The following is a 14,025-nucleotide window of genomic DNA, read 5'->3' on the forward strand; positions in this document are numbered from 1 at the left end:
ACTGTTGGTTTGCGGAGGCCCTGAGGACAAAGAAGAGCTCAGCGCACCTGTGGCACAGCCAGCCCGCAGAGAAACAGCGACCTGGGGATGGTGGCGGCGAGTGGCCAGGATGAAGAGGGCTGCCCACACAAGGGGACACCCTGCTGGCCTCCTGGCAGCACAGTTCTCACCCTGCAGCCTCCACCTCCTAAAATCAGGGGGAGTTCAACTCATCACACCCAAGAGGAGCAGAGAAGCTGCTGTCTGTTGGCAGGAGACCCCTCAGAGTGTGGGTTGTTTTTGCAGGGATTCTGATGCTGTGTTTTGCACATCGGGGTGGCTGTTCCAGCTGTAGCTCTACCTGCAGGTGGAGTGGGATGAATAAAGGAGCCCAGCCCATCCCCAGCCGTCGCAAGGTCAGCAGAGGGCACATGTACACTGGCCCAGTGCTGGGAGAGTGACTGGCTACAGGACAGCTGAAAAAGAACCTTTTGGAGAACAGAATTCCAGGTATGTCCAACTCTAGTGAAAGTTTCACTCTCAGAGGTGCTAAAGCTCTCTGAAAAGCAGGCACCAGGGATCTGTTGCTTCGGAAAGACACTGACACTTGAAAGGGGCTTTGAATCTCCCCCGACAGAGATCTGGAGAAATGCAGAGCGCTGTCGTAGGGGCAGCATGCTGCCCAGCGCAGCAGCCATTTGGCACTGACCCTGCAGCCGAGCGGGAGGCTCAACAAAGGGGCAAAAGCTCTCACCCCTCGGCAGCGGCAGCTCCACTGTGTGCAGTGCGTGTCTGGGTATTTCCTGTCCTGCCCCCATGGGGATGTCAGGAGCCTTCACTCCTCCTGAGGTACTTCAGCTGTTTGCTCGCTGTCCATGCAGTCCAGATGGCAGGGAGGCCCAGAGGGATTTGCAGAAACAAAATCAACCAGATCTGGCTCAGAGACCTAGGACAGACAGGCTGAGGCCACCTGCCAGTTTTCACAGCCCCACACAGAACTGTGTGGAGGAAAGGGTTGAGGGGGACTTCCAGGTAACACAGAGCACAGAAGCTCCCCTCTGCCCCAGCTATCTCCACTGAGTGATTTTTTTCAACTGGGAATGACCAACTCTGCAGTAAACCAGCTGCAAGACCTGGCCCAATGACAAAGAGAGACTCTTCCCTCATGCAAAGAAACCAAATCATGGGCACCCCTACACAGACAGCTCCTTGTACCCTGGAGACAGGTAAGCACCAGGTCTGTCCTCCATGTCCCTATGGCAGGCACTCCTGTCTGCCAGGATGGCGGGACCTCGGCAGCTGCCTTCTCCCACACGTTCACGGGGAGATGAGCCCTGAGCCAGCTCCCCACTCACTCTATCTTAATTTTCCATCACTGAATCAGTGGTGACCTGTGAGAGTCACGGGACCAACAGCTCTGTGACCCAGGAAGAAGAGCGCTGGGCAGTTGCTTACCTTTTTGCCTCCAGTGACGGCTACTTTTTGGAGTTTCCGGTAACAATATTTGGCGTAGGTGCTGATAGGCAGACCTGGCGGGAAGGAGAAATGAGCGGTCAGCCTGCAGCGCTGTGCACCCACCAGACTGGAGCCCATCAGAGAGCACCAGTGCAGCAGCTCACGCTGGCACAAACAGCCACTCCTCTCCTGCACAGCCCGTTGTGCAGGCAGGGCGGGAATACTGACGAAACCTCACACTCAGCACCCTGAAGCCCCTCAGTCCTGCAGCCCCATGGCAGGCAGCATCAATGCAAGTCACTGCTTGGGCTTGGAGGGATTAATCTTTGAGTCAAGGTTCATAGCTCTGCGTCTCCCACCTCTGCTCCTGCAGATCTCCACCTCTTGCACAAGCAGCCCAAGCCTGTCCTGACTCAAAGCAAGGTGCCTGTTTGGATTCACAGCCTGGGCACGCGTGTGAGCTGAGCCCTTGCTCCTGGTGGCATGGCTGGAGTTATGTGGCTCACTGACACTGGGCTGGGTATTTATATATTGCCAGATCTCAGTAAAAATGCACACAGAGCCAGCCTCCTGCCAGGGAAGATTTCTAAGTGTTTTAAACAAATTGTTTATGAATCAAGAGCTGCGGTCCTGGGATAGTGAGAGAGGCAGCAGCACAGAAAGGTGTGTGGCCAGCCCCAGCCCCAGGGGTGAGCTCAGTGAGCTCAGAGACATGGGAAGGTGGCAGGGTCTCTCTCACCTTCCCCACACCCTGCAGAAGGCTTTCTCACTCCCCTGCCTGCAGCCTCCTCCAACCCAACCTTGTACCATAAGGCTGGGGACTGCTCTGCCATACGAAGAAAACCAGATCTGGGAGCTTCACCACAAAAGCTGCAGCCCTCTACAGGAACAGCTGCTCTGGCTGCACTTGGTTCAGTGAACTCTGCGGGTAAGAGGAGTCAGGATTCACAGAGCTCACCCCCGTGTGACACCAAGAGAAATGTTTGCGCTGACAGAGCACTGATTGCTGGGAGAGTTTTTCCAAACTGTTGGACTTCTGTTCTTTTGAGTCAAACCCAAATTGCTTGTTGAAAGCAGTGAATAGATCTGCCCTATTTGATTCATTGCCAGACTCAAAGCTTGCAGCAGAGTTCAAAATACTTGTGGCTTTTAAAATTGACATTCTGGTCAGTTGCTACGTATTTCAGATTAGCTTTTCACATACCCTGCAGCTTAGGTAAGCTGGGCAGGAGGCCTGGAGTTCCTCAAATCCTCTCAACACAGAGGGAGGAGAAGCTCATGCCAAGCAGAGCAACAATTCACAAACGTGAGAGCTGTGCTCTTCTCCAGTCTCCTCTGAGCCAGCAGACAATCCACAGCCCTTGGCTCCCCATGACGAAACAAGCCCCCCCTGCCTCTGTCAACCTGCCTGACTGTCACAGCTGGAGCAGAGCTCTCCAGGACACTGGAGCAACACCAAAGGGGGTAAAATAGCGTCCCCCTATCCCACCGGCAAAAGGAAGAAAGTCCGTTTTAAGAATTTTTCTCTCTTGGGAATATCTAAAGCAAAATATTCCCCATATGCAAAAATCCTGCTAATCCCACACCAGATTTATACTGGAAATGTCTAAAGATTAAAGAAAACAAACCCAGTGAGCTGCTTTGCTATTTCAGGTTACAGCTTCTGTTAAAATGTGCAGCACACCCCAATGCAAAGTGTCATCTGCTTCACAAAGGAGGAAATTCCAGACACACTGGACTGTGTCTATGCATCACAGTCTGAACAAGTAATGGGAAATGTTTTTCACAGCAGCCAGACACGTTTGCTTGAAGCCTGTTCTGGACTTTCCCAGAAAACTCTTTGATCCTGGGATCCAGGCTGCCCTTTCTGCAGCACGGCATCCTGTCCTGTGGCAACCAAGCTGCAGCCTCTGACCCAGAAGGGACTGTCTGGGCCATGCGTGGAGCCAGCCGAATTTCAAGCAAATAAACTGAAAACTAAACCTGCCCCGCGCGTAAGAGGCTGGATCTATCACTGAACTGCCAAAAGAGCAGAGGGAGCCCTGAAGAATGGGGTGACCTGGGCTCTGCCGTGGCTGGCACAGAATGAACGGCTCCCACAGGTGCTCGCACCTGCAATGTGCAGCGTGCAGACTCCCTGCTACATGGCAGAAGTCATCAGCCCCGATGAGAGCGCTCCCGGCTCCCAGGGCATGTGCAGAGTAAGATGGGCAAAGGGGATGCAGAGAGGGCAGGAGGCAAATGATGAGCTGGAGAGGGAAACAGAAGGGAGCGGAGCAGAATTTAGCTTTAACCTCTGTTTTCCCAAACCCGACTCGACCACCTGCTGCTTTTAAAATGTTCAGCAAGAGACTGGCTCCTGGCATTGCCCTCACCACACATGGTCAGTTCTCCTAACAATGGGCCAGGTACTCCCTCCGCTCCTTGGTTCACCCCGCTCCGCACGGGGACTGGCAGCACGTCCTGCACGGGCCGGAACGGGCCAACACTGAAGGCCTTCCCTCAGCACATCACGAACCCGGGAAATCCAAGTTGAGCTGTTATTTCCTGTGGTACCGGAGTAGCCCCAGGAGCCTGGGAACAGACAACTACTAACAACCCACACAGTGAAAAATAGTTTGTAAAGGAAAATAATTTCCTATGTGCTGGCCTAGAAATACATGCAAGGAGCTTCTTAAAGACTCTCTCCCTTAATAATAAGTTAAAATACAGGCAGGGCACACACAGGAACATACCTTCAGACTTGAACACTCCCCTGCCAAAAATCATCTTAAAAAATGCAGCAAACAATGTGGATTCAGAACCTGGCCATAGGATGCGTATTTTAGCACAGCAGAAGCTGCTGTCTTGGTATTTCTTTGTTCTACCCAGCCTGGCACAGTCAGAGCACGCTCTCCCGCCAGGGTCCCATCTCGCCGTGCTCATCGATGCCTCCTGAACAGCTCAGCTAGGCTTTGCTCTCCCAGCTTTGATCTGCCCAGGCACCCCCATTTCACAGCAGTGTTTTAGCCCCTCTTCCTCACACCACAGCGCATCCTTCTGCATCCCAGCAATGTTGCTCTGTCATCATTTCCTACATGGGAAATGCCGCGCTTCATCAGCCCGAAGTGCTGCACGAGTCAGCTGCCTGTGTCTGCCACCAGGAGGGTAAGGGACAGGTACAGGATGTCTGAAAAATGAGTATTCTCCTGTGAAAATCTGCTGCTAACAGCAAGTGGGAGATGCCCTGATGCAGTGTTGCACCTGGACCATTAATCATCAGCAGACAGACCTCCTTTCTTCAAATTTGTCCCATTTCTTTCTTGCACTGGACAACTGCAAACTGCACAACTCCAGTTACACTGGGCAACTGCAAAATTTAAAAGAAGTTAAAAAAAAAACTCATCATTTGCCTCTTCGTACAGACTCAAAACCCATCTTACATTCCTGCAGGATCAGCAGACAATCCTACTTCTGAAAACACATCGTTCATTTCTAGCTGTTATTCTTCTGCCTTTCAAGGGTTATTGATCCACAAAAGACCTTGCACCACCTTCACATTTCATTTACTCACAGAGAATTACGCTAGAAGATGAAGACTGCAGAGGTAAGTGTGGGAAACTTCTAAATTATTTCTTTGGGTGCATGCCAGATGATAAATGTTTACTCACCCAAGTGTTTACTTACAAGCCTCTGCACTGAAGGAAGTGAAAGGAAAAAATCACTGCTTTAACTCCTTTGTTCACTGGTAGACTTACACACATGCCTATATATCTACAGTTCTGTTTGAAGACAGCACATTTAATTTCCTTGTGGGTTTCTCTGCTAAATTGCTGCTACATCATCCATAAGCACATCAGAATTTCAGACCTACTAATGAACTTCTTCTCACAACAGCCTTGTGACTTCAGGGAGCTGCACCCTACCTACCCCTCACAGGTCTAGCAAGCAGGGCCGGTGGAGCAGATGTAGGCGTACGAGGAAAAGCCAGACCTTTCCAACCAGCAGCATCCAGCACCTGGCTGTTCCTGCAGGAACCCCCTCGCTGCAGGCACAGCCCAGAGGTCAGACACCAGAAAAAATCCTGTGCGCTATCGGTCACTTGCAAAAAAGCTGCTTAAGTCACCTGCTGGCCCCCCAGATCCTTTGCTGCGCCCCTCGCCAGCTCTGCAGAAGCCAGCAGGAGCCCGCAGACCAGTTGATTTATTCTAAAGCTTCAGGTCGCTGCCAGAGCTGGTCTGCTGTGTGCCAGGATGCAGAGGGGGTCCAGGGAAGGGAACAGCAAGTGACCCGTCACCAGAGCCCCGGCCAAGGCCACACAGGCACTTCAGACTTTCAAGTGCCTCATTCTGGAAAATTTATAAAGCTGTCCTGGCATGTCTTCTTCATAACATTTAATATATATATATATATATTTCTTTTCTTCTTTTAAATTTATTTTTTATTTTTAGGTAAAAACTACCTCTGTCCTCCTAAGCACAACTCCAGCACATGCAACACAGACAAGCAATTGCCCAGGAGAGCCTGCTCAGCCCACAGACAGAGCACGCCCTGTGCAGAGCAACTCTGGGGAGTTGTCCCGTAAAGATACCAGAGTCTCTCTGAGCACAAGCAAAATTACTTTTTGAAGGCTCAGAATGGGCTGAACTCTCCTGGGCCTGAAAAGGAAAGGAAAAAAAAGACCTATCCCTAGCAGAACTATAATCCATCTGTGTAATTTCAGGTCTCTGCTACAAATCCCACTGGACACAGCAGCTCTAATTGCAGGGGCTCTGACCAAAGGGCCTTCACGGCCACTTCCCAGGCTCGCAGCCGCCTCTGGAAAGCAGCGACATGGGGAACCACTGCCGGTGAGGGCAGTTGCAGTGTCAGTGTTTGAGATGCCTGCTTGCTGGCATCACATAGGGCTCAGCAGTGCAGAAAGCTGGACTCCAGCTCTGCCAGACTAAAAAACATCGAGGCCACACGATATCAAGTGCTGCCTGATACGAATGCAGAGGGTTGGTTCGAGTTTCCTGAAAGCAATATAAAAAAAAAACTTGAATGGACTTTGTCTAGCAAGATTTTAGCCAGATAAAGTAGTAGTATCCTGCAGCCAGCCTGAGGCTGGAGGAATACGTGAGCTCTTGCTCATTTGGCAGAGATGTTATCGCCAGCCCTGCACTGCAGAGTCCAGGAAGTGCGGACAAGGGGAAGCCAATATTACAGAAAAAAGGCAGTGCTCTTTGCTAGACATCAGTGTACTCCCTGAAGGTCCTCAGGCTGGGTGGTGGTTTGCAAATTCCATTACTACAATTGAGACAGGTTCTCTTCAACACACTGGCTCGTACAGCTTTGAGCACGGGAATGTGCTATGGGAAACTCAGCGGCGTACGCAGACCAGTTGAGTTACAGTCCCAGGACTGCATCCAAATTAAGATCCCTTTTCACACACAACTGTGAATGGAAGGGTGTCCCCCTGCCATCACACTGCTACCTGTCCCGTGTGCTGCCCAGCTGCCACTTTCACTGCTGATCCACGCTCTGCTCAAAACTGTCACTCCGGCAACCTGCAGTAAAGTTTCTGGAACCTAAGTCTATGCACTTGAAAAAAAAAAGTTCTGATTTTCAGCAGAGCTCAGCACCCCGACCTGTCCAAGGTCAATGTGGTCCTCCCTCACGGCTCCCTACATGCTGTGCCTCCCTTTACCTTCATCCTCTGTGTTCTGTTTCCTCTTTTTCCTGGATTTTGAGTTCTTCTTGCTTTTCAGATCCACAAGCTCCTTGATGCGCTGGGCAACTGCAAATTTAAAAGAAGTTATGGGTTAATAATGTGGAAAGATAAAATACCACAGCCCAGAACTGCCCTTTGGCATGGTACCCAGCCTAACTCCAGTGTGAAGAGGTCTGCTTCGGGAAAAGGTCTTGTACCACAGCCAGCTCCAAATGCACCTGAGTGAGGGGCCGAGAACATCACTCAACTTCTCCAAATGGCCAAACAGTCAAAAAGGGGGTCCAGCCCGCAAGCTTACACCTAAATACACTTACTGCCTCAATACCAGCAGAAGGAACAACCCAAAGAGTTCAGCTCGCTTCTCCTTGCTGCCTGGGCCCTGGTACTGGCAGGGTGATTCTCCTCTGGAAATATGGGCTCTGGTTTCTCATGTGAGACTGGGCAAGACACAGTGAACACTGCTGAAATAGTGACACATCAACCAATAAATACTCTACAGGCTGGCACTTGGCTTTGTGTGGTTTTGTTTGTTTTTGCACAGGATGCTACAGCAATTTAAATTTGGGGTAATAACTGCATGTGTGTTGGCATGCTCTCCAGGACTTCTGAAAGAAAGATAAATCGCATCTATTCACAACAAAAGCCAGCATCCGTCAGGATCCCTGACCATTTGCCAAGCTAAGACCGATTTGTAACGTTTGCAATGGCTCCCTTAAAAACGGTCTGTATTATCATTTACTTCTTTTTTTTGCCTGTTTTAAGGAACTTTGAAGTAAATCATGTTCTCAGAGGACCCAAAGAGACTCAGCCCTTGGCAGGTCTCCAAATCAGCTCCTTTGATCAAGTGCTGATCTTGCCGTGCTGGCTGGTGAGATGAGCACAGCCTAGGGCTGACATTTCTGTGTCAGACACAAGTGAGAACTGCAGGGACATGAGCTGGTGGCAGCTTCACCCCACCATGGAAGGACAAACTTGCCCAGCGCATGGTGCTCTCACTGATGGAAACCACAGCACTGGCTGGTGACTACCTGGTGTTTCAAAAACCAGACAACCCTGAAGAAGTGGCGCAACCCACCAGAATGCTGCTGGGGACAGCATGGGTGTGCATGAGGCACTTACTGTTGTCATCACTGTCAAGGTGGCGATAGATGTAACCTTCCAGGTAAGACTGAAATTTGGGTGATGGGGAGAAAAAGGCCAGACTGATGGCCATCAGTTCCCAGCCCCATGCCAGACTTCGGTAGCACATATTGTCTGTTGTCTGCCGGATCAGTTGTATGTAGAGCTCATCCCGTAAACCCTGCACGCTCCAGCACTTGGTGACCGTGACCAACGCCACGTGATTCCGGTCCATGCGAGTCTGGCGATCTCCCATGTAGCTCTGCACCAGTTTGAACATCTCGCATGCCTCTTTCTTGATAGTGCGGTTGCTAGTGATGAGCATTGGCTTTTTGATAGAGCCACCATTCCAGGACAGCATGTTGGAGATGGAAATCCTTCGCCGGAAGATGCCCTGCGTGTGCATGTTCAGGTTTTTAGAAGCCCAGTCTGCCATGCTGCTCTGAGAGATGGGCTTCCGTAGGGTACTGTAAGGGAAGTGATATCCTATACAGTTGCCAGCCTGGCCGCTGCTCTCCTGCTTGGGGTCCAGTTCTATTGTCCCAGGCTGCAATGGAGAACAGATGTGTTAAAAGTGGCTTAGATGACTCCTTACTCTGCTACAAAAATTATCAACAGTGAGTCATGAAGCTATCAGCAACTGCAAAGTGGTGAATCTGTACAAAACGCGATTCTGTGCAGAACTGCTGGCCGACATCTGTGGTTCTGCCAAAGCCTGGCTGGCACAGCCACACACTGATCCTGTCCCCAAGGGAAGCGTTTGGACATGGAGTAACAGGGCTGGTTGTCCAAGTTGTTCCAGAGCTCTAGGGGACAGCCCAGACAGGAGCCAGGCTGACTCCCAGAGCAGGAGGACAGCTCTGTGGCACCAAGCACACACCATGGAGCCAAGTTCCTCCCCACTCTTCACCTCTCAGCTCCTGCAGAGCCACAGGGGCCCAGGAGGTGGGTGGGAACTCCAGGAGGCAGCAGAGACTAGAGAGCTACAGTACTGTGAGCACTGTTTCCTTCTCGCCTTTAACCTTTGTGGCCCCTACAATCCCATTGCTGGTTCCTGCCTTTACTCTTTTTCCAAGTTCTAGGGGAAAAGAAAAAAAAAAAAAAAAAAAAAAAAAAGAGAAAACCACGAAGCAGGAGGTTCCTGCAGATCCAGATATGAGAAAAGATGTCAGAGTAAATTCTGCAAAAGTGTGTTCTAGAGAAAAAATACTCCAGTTGTGCAGGCACTTCAACGGGGTTTAGAATAGCTATTTCCAACAAGAAGATGCTAGAGTCACTGTCATTGGTTTTCTGAACATTTCTATTCAATGCTCAGGAGTGATCAGAAGGGAGAACAGAATATGAGGAACTATCAGAAAAAGAAGAAAGAGAAAAGAAGAGAAAACTTTGCCAAGTGGCCATGCAAATCCTGACACCTGTATTCTGTACCTGGCAAGGGCTACCAAAGACATGAGCGTCAGTAAAATGATCAGGCAGCAAATTTACCCAAGAAACACAGCAGAGCTACCCGCAGCGCTGAGGGGTTGCTGGATACAAGCAATTCTCCCTCCTCTCAGGCCACTGGACTGAAATGGGGTCTCTACCTGCGAAGCTGTGACGCTTTGTGAGCCGTTTGCTGTTCTGCAGGCACAGACACATTCTGCCTGCAGCACATCCACTAAACCCACCCAGGAGCAAATCAGGTCCTCAGCTCTGCACCACGACAGCCCAGCAACGGCACACAATTCAACCCAGTGTGATTGGAAAGTACCTGGGAGGAGTGGCACGTAGAAGCCAAACTTGTCTGGCTGGTCAAATTCTTTTCTAAAGAATCTATTTTCTCAAAAGTCCTCTTCTGCCTCACCATATCCTGTGGAGCACACACATCACTGGGAAAGCTGCCCCTGCTCTCCAGGCCCTGTTGATACAGAGACCTGTTACTAGTGGAGATGTTGTCCCTCGAGCTCCGGCTGATGCATTTTTTCAAGTGGTCAGACTGAAATCTGACTTTACTGCTCTCTGCTGGGCTGCCACTCTCCAGACTTTCAGCATTGAGGCTGGCTTTGCTTCCTCTGCAAGCCACTGACCTGCCCACCACAGCACGCATTTCAGCAATCAGTTTATCATTCAAAGCCATGAGCTCGCTGCTGCTGCCCACAGAGCCAGGTCTTCCTTGACCTGCTCCTTGCCTCCTTCCTTTCCTCTTTCTCAAGCTTGGAGAAGGGCCAGTTGAATAACCAGAATCCTGATGGCTTATACCAGTTGGATACTCTTGAGTATGCAGGCTGTCCTGCAGACTGTGGTGGGCTTCCATGTTCTTGAGGATGTTGGCTTCCAGGATTCTCCAAGGCTGCTTGAAGCTGTCCTTTGAAGTAAGCTGACCAGGTTTAGTAGAGGCATCAGCTGCTGCAGCAGAAGCATGGGAGGGTTTGCAAGACTGGTCAATGTTGACCATGTGTTTTATATATTCTCTGCCAGCTGGGCTGTATTCAGTGGAAGACGGATTTCTTGTGGTTTTGTTTGCAGCTTGCTGTTGTTGCATACCCGGATGCTGTAATAATTTGGTTGGCTGCAGCTGCTTTTTTACACTATTGCTTGGCAGCCTTGGTGGAGACATCCCACTCATACTGATGCCTTCAATGTCCATATCTACTGGTGGCTCATCATAAATTGGAGACTCTAAAGATGGCTCATCATATATAGGTCCAGGGGAGGCATACTTAGGGGATGCAGGCTGGGAGGTTCTGGTCTGGCTCCTTGGAGGTGTTTGAGAAATCGGACCATTCATCAGCACTAGACAAAACCCACCATTCTCTGTCTTTTTGATCTGCATAGACTGCTTTGTTTCCTCTGTAGGCATTTGCTTTGTAGCTTCGAGGCTCTGGGACGTGGATTGAGGCTGAGCATATATAGTTGGTTTTGGAAGAGGTTTTTGGCTGTTGGCCTCCGGAGCACTCTGCAACTGAAGCGAACTGTTTGAAGAGCTCTGTACCTGCCTCAGACTGTTCACTTTGACCAGCATGGCTGCTTTAGTGCCTGGCAGAGGCTGCCAGTGGGTAGGAGTCTCCCTAAAGAAAGAAAGATACAAATACAGGGAATTATTTAAGAATTATATTAACTGAAGTATCTTCTGCTTCTACCCATATACCAGATTGTTAGTCTCAAAGTGCCTGAAGCCAGTTATATCAGCTCCTCTTTGTTTTTCTCCTGGAGATGCCCCTTCCCGAAACAGAAACGTATCATTGTTACACAGGTGATAAATTTCCAAGTCACAAACAACAGAACGAAATGAGTTCAGCGTACGATAACCTGTCTGGTATGAGCAGAAGTGAGACAGGAAACAACCTATACTTCCCAAGGCTCATTAGCTAGCATGGCACCCAGAATGACCAGCTGAAGACCAGTGAGCTATTCTGGACCACACAAGCAATGAGTTAGAAAATAATCCCAAGCATCTGCTTTCAGATTGTCAAGCTGACAACAGTCCTTCCAAGACCACATTGTTTTTTTTATCTAAGCTTCCAAGTGCACGTTTATTTTGCAGGAAAACCTATGAGGTGTACGAGACATGTACGGGGCAGATGTCCTTGGCTCACAGGATGCGTGTTATGCTCCCACACAACCCACCAAGCTTTTCTGTAGAGCATCCTTCCAGTCCGGTCCAGATGCCCTCAGATCTGGTTCCCTTGGCCAAACCTACTGGTTCTACTCAGTTCTCACAGCTATGAACGCCTCCTCTGCTGGGAGTATCCCCTAAGCCATGCTGGTATTCAGGATCCGCCACAATCCAGTGTGTCCCCTGAAACATCCCAGTCACAAAGGTGCATTCTGCAGCATAACAACAACTTGCTGTCGGGATGCAACTACGGCCAGTCCGTATCTGTAAGCTCTAAGGAAAAGGGAATGGAAAGACAGTTAAATCAGCCTGGGCTCCCAGGTCTTCAAAGGCACTACTGTCCCCAGGAAGGTCCCCTTGAACCTGGCTCCATTTTGTGCCCTCCCTCCATGTGTCTGCTACCAGCTGTCACGGGGTGAGACCTGCGGGCACGCTGTGCACGTCTGTCTGCAACAGATACTCCTATAACACCGTCACATCCATTTTGCTCTATTTGAGCCTCAACACTTGCTCCCCATCCTACACTGATGACCTGTCCTGCACGGCCCCCATGCAGGCAGACAGATCCCTCTGCTGCAGCCCAGAGCTGCCTCTCGGTGACGTTATCCCTCTGCTCGTGCCTTCCCCACCAACCCCCAGGATACTCTAGCATCCCAGTCCTCTTCTGCTCTGCTCCTGCTCTCCAGAAGCCTTTCACCAGGTGGGTCCCAGCTCCCTCCTTCAGCACAACTTCCCTGGAGGTGCTCTGCCCGTCCTCCTCCCAGGGCTCTCCCACCAGCAGCATCCGCACACACCCTGCTCTCACCACATCCCACCCCACAGCAGCAGCCCCACATCACTACCACACTGTTGGCAAACCGCGCTCTCCGATGGCACTGCATCGCTGCGAATCTCACCCCAGCACAGCGGAGCTGGGAGAGGCGCAGGTGAGGTGGGGACAGCCAGGTTCCAAAGGCCACCACCTGCCACGTGACTGCGGTCGCAGGGCTTGGCTCCTTCCCCACAACAGAGACACGACTCTGCCTCCTGAAACTACCCAGGTGACCAGGAAAGGTTTGGGGAGGGGCTGCTGTCCTCTGCTGCCCATCCTGGGGTCCCCCTTGCTCTAGGGACCTCCCCCAGCACCTCCCGCTAAGGCACACAGGGTTTTATTTTAAGGGAGCTCCTGACACTACAAGATGGAGGTGCCAGTGCTGTGAGGAAGGGCTGTCCCCCAGTCACCACCTCCTGCTCACAGCGTCGCAGCGTGGAACTCACCCGAGTCCTGTCCCAACAGCAGCTGCTTAGGAAACACAGAAGCATTTGGGGTTGAGCCCCCTCCCCATGCCCACGCTGCCATCAAACACAGCCCCTGCTCACATTTTCCTGTTTTACCATCAGCGGTTCACCCTCACGTGCTTCTTCCTGAAGGCGCGATGGTGACATTCACAGGGACATGAGGCCCTGCAGCCCTCAGGCATCCCCCCCCTGAGGCCACAGGGACCACTCCTCGCACCAGCACGTCCCTCCTGCACACCACCAAGCTCCAGTCCAAGCACAGTCACTGCTGAACACCCGGTTGTTCCTCGAAGAGCTCCTGGATTAACAGGAAGAACTAGAGCAGCAACATTAAGCAGGCTTTTAAGTAAGCACTGCTGACACCCCTCCACCTACTCCTTGCTTGGCTGCACCAGCAGCTTGTTTTGTGGCAGGGAAGTGAGACTGGCACGGAGCTGTGTCAAGGACAAGCAGGACACAGAGCCACTCATGGCTCCTGATGCAGCAGCAGGCCAGGACTGATTGCACGGGTGTGATTTTAATTCAAAGCTACGGCCAGAGCAGCATCGTGGCTGCACCAGCACTATCCTGCTGTTGAGTCCTGGGGAAGAAGAGCTGTGGCTCTTGAGCTGCAGGCGCGCTCCCCGTCTTGAGAGACCCCGAGCTGCAGTACAGTTGGAAAATAACCCTGCATTCTGTGGGAAGGCGCTGGACCCCACGTCCCACGAGCCACCTCCCAAAGTTACTCCTGTGACCTACGACACTGCACCTCCTTAGTGAGTGCTTGGCAGACCCATTTCTGTCAGGCATGGCATGACCAGGCTCGCCCCCTCGCGCCAGGCTCAGCGCTTGCCAGTACCGCCTGACATTGGCAGGCCCAGCAGCACCCGCTGCTCCGGCATTCACCAAACCCACGCTGATCTGGAGT

The 14,025-nt window shown here is 51.3% G+C and overlaps 1 protein-coding gene across 1 annotated transcript in view; it reads right to left on the reverse strand.

Moving 5' to 3' along the window:
* LOC104539402 (rho GTPase-activating protein 39-like) overlaps window positions 1-14,025 on the reverse strand; it is a 21,123-nt gene that overhangs the window by 2,479 nt on the left and 4,619 nt on the right. The window contains 5 exon segments of the mRNA XM_010182912.1: window positions 1-20; window positions 1,435-1,508; window positions 7,103-7,192; window positions 8,246-8,792; window positions 9,996-11,292. The exon segment at window positions 1-20 is cut by the window's left edge and continues 13 nt beyond it. Coding sequence (XP_010181214.1) covers window positions 1-20; window positions 1,435-1,508; window positions 7,103-7,192; window positions 8,246-8,792; window positions 9,996-11,292 — 2,028 coding nt within the window.

The sequence above is a fragment of the Mesitornis unicolor genome, unplaced genomic scaffold (assembly GCF_000695765.1).
Source record: "Mesitornis unicolor isolate BGI_N332 unplaced genomic scaffold, ASM69576v1 scaffold27984, whole genome shotgun sequence".
Lineage (NCBI taxonomy): Eukaryota > Metazoa > Chordata > Aves > Mesitornithiformes > Mesitornithidae > Mesitornis > Mesitornis unicolor.